At 48.9% G+C, this 6,960-nt stretch overlaps 1 protein-coding gene across 5 annotated transcripts in view; it reads left to right on the top strand.

The window, feature by feature from the left end:
• The first annotated feature begins 285 nt into the window (after positions 1–285).
• LRRC7 (leucine rich repeat containing 7) overlaps positions 286–6,960 on the top strand; it is a 473,031-nt gene continuing 466,356 nt past the window's right edge. For 2 of the 5 annotated variants that reach the window (XM_036444989.2, XM_045584480.1), the window contains exon 1: positions 286–1,449. In XM_036444989.2, coding sequence (XP_036300882.1) covers positions 1,448–1,449 — 2 coding nt within the window. In that variant the 5' untranslated portion in view covers positions 286–1,447. The remainder of the gene's footprint in view (positions 1,450–6,960) is intronic. The other 3 variants (XM_045584479.1, XM_045584478.1, XM_045584481.1) reach the window with 3 other exon arrangements.

Here is a 6,960-nt window from a genome sequence, read left to right as displayed (position 1 = left end):
CACCCCCCCAAAAAAAAAGAGGGGAACAGGAGAGCAGGCACAAAGGTCGCTCGCTGCCTTGACTGACGGATGCGAAGCGACCCAACCGCCAGCAGAGACTTTTCTCCTTGGCATCCAACAACCTGCAGCGGGAGAGGCGGGCGGGGGAGGAAACCCCGAGGAGGCGCTCCCGCCGCCTCTTTGCTGAGGTGGCAGGAGCAGCAGCCTGCGGAGCCACGAGCGCGGCGTCACGGGCGTCAGCGCCGCGGGACCCACCGTGCACCCTGCGAGCGCAGCTCCCGGTCCGGCCGCGGGAGGAGCGGGGACCGCGCTGCCCGGCGCCGAGTCCTCAGCACTTTGCTCGCGCACCGGGGGCTCCCGAAGGGATCCTAGAGCTCGGCCTCTTGCCCCCTCCTCCAAAAGCAGCCTGTGACAAAGCGAGCATTTCAATTGCCCGTCGGACTGGCATTTTTCTCCTTCTGTTTCAAGGGAGCCTCAGTAGAGGTCAGAGGGGCAAGCGAGCATCTCCAAAAGGGGCCGAGATCCCCGTGAACGTGGTCAAATCCACCCCCCACCTCCTGTCGCGGGAAAATCTCCTTGACATTTTTCACACTTTGTAGCAGCTGCAGCTAGTTTCGTCGGAAAAGGGGGTGGGAGAAAAAAAAGAAAAAAAGAGGGGGCGGGGAGAGCGGGGAGACACAGCCGAGAGCGAGCCACGAGCTGCGCCTCCTCTCCTGCCAATCCTGGCACCTGTGCGCGGAGCCGCTGCACCGAGGAGGACCTCGCTCCAGGAGAACCCCGGGCTGGCAGCCACGGACATCCCGCCCCTGGCAGCGGGTTTTCCCCGGAGGGAACCCGCAGCAGCCCCCTCGGGCCACCGCGGTCGCCTGCAGCCGCGGGAGGAGCGCACAGCCCCCCCTCCGAGCCGCCCACCGTCCCCCGGTCCCCGGGGACCCTCGCCCCACGGAGGCGCGGCAGCGGCGGGCAGGGAGTGTCACGGAGTTGGGTGCACGATTCGCCTTTCCTGCTCATCTCCTCTCCGCCCAGGATTTATTGTCTGTGGAGCCTTTGGGGGGCGGGGAAGGAGCTGCGCCTCCTCCGCTGCTGCTGCTGCTGCTGCTGCGGTCGCTCCCGCGGCGCGCACGGCGGGCGGAGGCCGGGGAGGGAAGCGCTCCCGCCGCCCCCGCCTGCGCCCCGGGCTTCCACTCCGCGGCCGCTTCCCGCGGGAACCTCTCCAGCCGTCCACCTGAAGGGCACCGGCGGCACCATGGTCTAAGGTGGCACCTGCCCGGAATCCCCTCTTTCTCCTCCAGCTCCTCCTCCTGCCACAGACCTCCCAGGTACCCACCTCCTCCGAGGACGCGCGCGCCCACTCCACTGCGGACCCCGGACCACTTTAAGGAATAACCCTGGGCGGCTGCACGATTCACTCCCTCCGGAACCTCATGGGCAGTTTCTCCTGCCGGCCATGTGAGTAGGACACTCTTGATCAGTGGCCCAGGGGGGGGTGGGAGGGGCTGCGGAGACCCTCGCCTCGTGCGCCGGAGGTGCGGGACCCTGGCGGGGGGCGGGGGCGGGGAGAGGGGGAACCGGAGCCTCCAGCGCTCCGGGAGCTGCTGACCATGGCCCGTGGAGGCGGCGGGGATGTGGTAGGTTGCGGGGTATTTGGAAACGGGGTGCTAATTGTGTGGGTGCGTGGGAGCAAGCACCGAGTGGTCTGGGCTGGCGGGAGACCCTATGAAAGGCTACATGCTGCTGAAAGGAGATGTAAGGAGCGAGTGCCTGGCGCTCCTTCTGGGACCCTTGGTGGGGCTGAGGTTAGTCCTGACTCCTCTTCCTTATCATCGCAGCTATCTCTCCAGGCAGCCCCCAAGGTGTCTGAGGGTGAAGCGCTTTAAAAAAAAATTGTCTCACACACACACACACACACACACACCCCACTTGTGGCAGGTCTCATTTACCTTGGGAGGTATAGTGTTACTGTTGGATGTCTGTTTGAAAGATACAATGAGAAGATCGTTATGCCATTAGGGGATTGGAGGCCCAGGGTGGGGTTTGGGGAGGTGGATGGGGAAGGGTCGTGTGACAGCCTGGAGGACATGAGGACCCAAAGAAGTGGGGAGCAACGGGGTGAATGCTTTCCCCGGGAGTCAGGGAGCACCATGCCTCCCTCCCCCTGAGCCAGACAACTCCTACCCACACAGCTCCTTTGTGTTGCACAGAGAAGCTGAGGGAGCCCGCACCATCCTGATCCGATCCCATCACTAGCCCCCAGTCAGCACCTGATGTCCTCCTCCTAGAGTCCTTAAGGATGCAGGACTAGTTTGGGGATCCCGGCGTGGAAAGAGAGGGAGGGAAGTGCATTCGCATCACCATCATCATGGCACCCAGGCTGGTGGGCTATGAGATTGGTTTCCCAAGGTCTCTAGGCTTAACTGGTTTGCCGAGTCCGGAACAGGGTTGCATGGAAGGGGATGTGCAGAATGTCTTTAACGTGCGGCTTCCCCACAACGGGGATGGCTGCATGCAACCTTGCTTCCATGATACTACTTCTTGGCCATCTCCCCTCCGCCCTCTCCGCACCGCCTCCTCCCCACCGAGTAACAAAGCCGGTGGGCTAGGCAGGAGGGGGTCACTTTCACAACTCCCGGGGATTGGCTTCAGAAAGGAGCCATCTGCGACTCCCACGGCTCCCACGTTCCTGTCGAAGTTCCCCTTCAAAAAGGCTGAGGAGGGAGGGGGTGCGGGGAGACAGAAGGATCCTCCTCCACCTGCTCCGGTGGACGACTTTCCCAGCACACTCCCAACGCATCCCCTCTACCTGCATCGGGAACTAGGTCAGCAGGTACCTGTGTGGACCTGTGTCCCTTGCAGTGTGCCTCGTGATAAGATGTAAAGCAATTTGTCTGTGAGCATATATATATATTTTAACCTGGACCGAATTTCTAAGCACAATAGAGATTTTCTAGCGTGGGCGAGAGGAGTGCATTCCAGAGAAAGCAGGACACGTGATCTCCCCAACTGGAGAGATACAGTATTAGGAACTCGGTTTTCTTTGTTCTAAGCTGAGCCTATGAGATGCTCAGTATCCCAGTTGCTCAAGTCCTCCTGTAAGAGGGGAACATATTAGAGTGAATGGGAGTGGAGGGTGGGGGAATAGGTGGTCCAGAAGCATAGGCAGGTAGATACCTGGGAGCTGCTTAAACCTTCTCCTGGGCCATTAGATTGGTTTCCCTGCTGCCCACCTCCCTCCTCTTTCACCGCTCAGCTCCCACCTCGCCCCTCAGCCCAGCCAGCTTGCAATTTCAAAGTGAGGCATTCCTTCCCAGCGATGTGGTGGAAAAGTTCTCCAGCCCCTGCACACGTGGGCTCCCCAGCGCCTGGGAACCTGCTGGGATTAGCAACAGATCCTGCCACCTCCCCAGTCCCAGAGTCACGCCTCCAACCAGGTGACATGCAGCGACTTCTCAGACTCTTAAGAGAACCACCACAAGATCATCTTGCAAAAGGCAGTAGGTCAGAGTCAAATCTGTGCTTCTTGGAAACCATTGATCCAGGACAGGATGAGAAATGAGCTAGGATGTAGGAAGGATTTTATTTTTCTTTAAAAATAAGATCCATAGGCCTAAAGTACACAGAGGGTGATGTTTAGCTATGTCAGCGTGGGGACGCCTGGGGAGATTTCTCAGGCCTGTGGAATGTCCTGGCGTGTGATTATTAATCTCCTGGAGGCAGAACTTGCTCTAGACCCGTCATTTAATGAGTTACCTAACTTGGAGATTTCTCATTCTATTTTTCACTCCATGTTTTATAAGCCACTTAATGGGCTGAAGTTTTTAAAATGTGGGCTATTTCTGTCTTCTACTGCATTGCATCATTTGAATTTGTTGTGGTAGGGGAAGCAGAGTCAATTTCCATGACATATTATGAAGTGAGAGTTTTTCTACATTTTATTTTTATACTTGACTGTCCAAGAAAAGATGTGTACTTACCATGGCAACCCTTGCATTCTCCATCACGTGTGCCTGCACATATGCAGCTTCAGAATTAGAAACAACTTCTAAAAGAACTAAATCTGTTTCAATTCCAGTTGCCATGTTTTAGTCAGAATTTTAGCACCACTTTAGGCTGGCATTAAATTTTTCTTAATTAAAATAGCATTTCACTTTCTTTTGTAAGCTTTTCATTTTTATGTGTCCTCTATAAAATACAAAATATAACTTAAAGTGTTTTGTGTACATATAGTTTTGTTTGCTTTGGATTTTTAAAAATTGTGATGGTGTAGTTAATATCACTATGAATTTTTATCACTTACAAAAGTCATTAAATAACTATTACTCATGTGGTGGTAATTCTCAAAGATTTTTTTAAAGATCTCTCTTATTTTCAGTATATACTGCATAGTAATAATTGATATAAAATTCTGATTTCTTTACTCACAACTTAAAATGCCTGCTTTATAGAACAGTTGAAAATTTGAGGATGTTATGTTTTAACTGATACACCAAAATTACAAACTATAATTTTATCTTCTGATAATGGTGGCCTCAATATAAGGGTGGATCACACATACCATGATACTGTAACTTCATTCTATACTCAAAAGAACAGAGTGCAAAGAGTAACCAACTATCAATAAAGTACCATCTGAGTTATTTCTATATTCTTTGTTCATTTGGTTTCTTCATCCCCATTGATTTTTTTTTTTTTTTTTTTTTTGAGAGAGAGTGAAAGGAAGGAGAAGGGAGAGAGGGAGAGAGAGAGAGAATTTAGGTGGGAAATGGAGGACATCTCCATGTCCAGGGCCTCCGAACACTCTGAAGTGGAGGAGCTGGTGGGGAACCCAGTTCCAGGCCTTGGGTAACCCCTCTTCATGCACTGATTTGGGGAACACGACTCCCTCCCCTGTATCACTTAATTTATTTCCGTTTTTGTTCCTGGTTACTGTGAATTCCAGAGGAGTTTCCCTGTGCCCCACATGAAGCTGCTTTTTCCGGTGGCCACCAGGCAGGAAAGGGGAAGGGCGGGCGCAGTGGAGGGTTAGGGTCCTCTGTACAGTTGTCATGACTCTGATTTCGAAGGAGCCAATAAACACTATCTCTGAGCAAAAAAAACAACAAAACAAAACAAAAAACATCAATGTGAGAGAGACTCATCATCAGTTGGTTGCCTCCCACATGCACTCAGGGACTGGGGATGGAACCTCTAACCCAGGTACACTCCCTTTACCAGGCATGGAACCTATGACCCTTCAGTTCCCAGGCAGATGCTCTAACTACACCAGGCAGGGCTCTGGATTCTTACTATATATTTTTTCTTCACATAAATTATTTCATGATTTTTGGAGAATTATTTATTTAAAGAATATATGCAGTTCATTAAGTGTAACAAATATAACAAACATATCATCAATAAAAGACATTATTAGAAGTATTTTGTTCTTTTCTATAATAGTGAGTGCTTTGTATGGTGTCATCCACATTCTTTTGCAGGGTGGGTTCAGTAAGTCGTGTAAATTTGCAAGATGACTCTGGGAGAAACTTCAATTCACGTCTGTGGCACAGAATAGATATTTAGTTTGTGCCAAGTGAACTAACCATTCCCTAATCCATATCCCAAGGAAAGATACATTGGAGATGATTCTAAGATCTTCTGAGAACTTTTCACTTTGAATTTCTTTAATCCAGGGGCTAAATCGGTATTCAGCAGAGGGTTTTTAATGCCTCCGAATTTAAAATGGAAATTTAATATTAAAGCACAATCTGACCATGTGGTGTGGCAACTAAATTCTATTCAGAGGAAGCACAAAAGCAGAAAGGAGATGCATAGATGGTAGGTTTTGCATGTGTATTTAAAATAGGGGATCATAAATTGTAAATGGAAACTCAAAACTACAAGTAGCACTGTAGATCAGCAGTGTTTGGAAGATATGGCCACGTAATTTACTGACTTCTTAAAGATGCCTTTCCTTTATGAAGGTGTGTTTTGTGAATCAGGTTTGCATCATTAAAAATGTTCATGTTTTTATAGAAAACACGGTAGTGTGTTATTCTGAGGATGTGAAATAAGAATAAGAAAACCTTAGGTTTCTCCAGAATTAACATGTGATCTAAGGTAATATAAATCAGCCTCTTTTAAATGCTGTACAATACAGGTAGTAATAAATACTATTTTATTGTTCTAGTGCATAGCAAATGCTAAAACAAAGTGGTACATGAAAAGTGTTTTGGACAATTTAGAGGAGTGTAATAAACTTTTTGCTACAAACCAGTTTTCCTATACTGATGTATGTGTGTGTGGTTGTGCATCGTGGTGGTATATTATGTTTTTAAGGTGTGCCACTTAGATAGTTAAATATATCTATTTCCTATCTTGGAATTAGGTGGTTACACTCAGAAATCCGTGAGCTCTTGTAATCAGGACCCATCTCTTCTCTTACCTTAGTGCAGTGGTCGGCAAACTCATTAGTCACCAGAGCCAAATATGAACAGTACAACAATTGAAATTTCTTTTAAGAGCCAAGTATTTGAAACTTAAACTATATAGATAAGCACATTGCTATTAACTTAATTAGGGTATTCCTAAGCTGGCCTTTGCTAAAAACTCAAGGGGCCAAAGAGCTGCATATGGCTCGAGAGCCGCAGTTTGCCCACCATGGCCTTAATGCATAAATTGTAATCACAATCATAACAGCAGCTACCTGTTACTAAACACCTATCATGTGTCAGGTGCTCTGCTTCAAGGTAATTTTGTAAAAAGCATTAGTCACCCTTTGAAAGATTAGAAAACCAACTCAAAGACAACAAGTGACAAGTCTTTAAAAAGCTAAAAAGTTGTGATGATTTAAACCCAGATTTAACTCCTGTACCTTTTTTATTTTCATAGTATGCTCTTTCCTTCATAGGCACACATTGGTGATTGTTAAATAACTGAAGCTTATAGGTCATAAAGCTAGTTCCTAAAGAATAAAGAAAAATTAAC

Source organism: Pipistrellus kuhlii, unplaced genomic scaffold, assembly GCF_014108245.1.
Source record: "Pipistrellus kuhlii isolate mPipKuh1 unplaced genomic scaffold, mPipKuh1.p scaffold_m20_p_2, whole genome shotgun sequence".
NCBI lineage: Eukaryota > Metazoa > Chordata > Mammalia > Chiroptera > Vespertilionidae > Pipistrellus > Pipistrellus kuhlii.
Note: the sequence above shows the minus strand (reverse complement) of the source record. Positions and strands in the feature narration are given on the sequence as shown.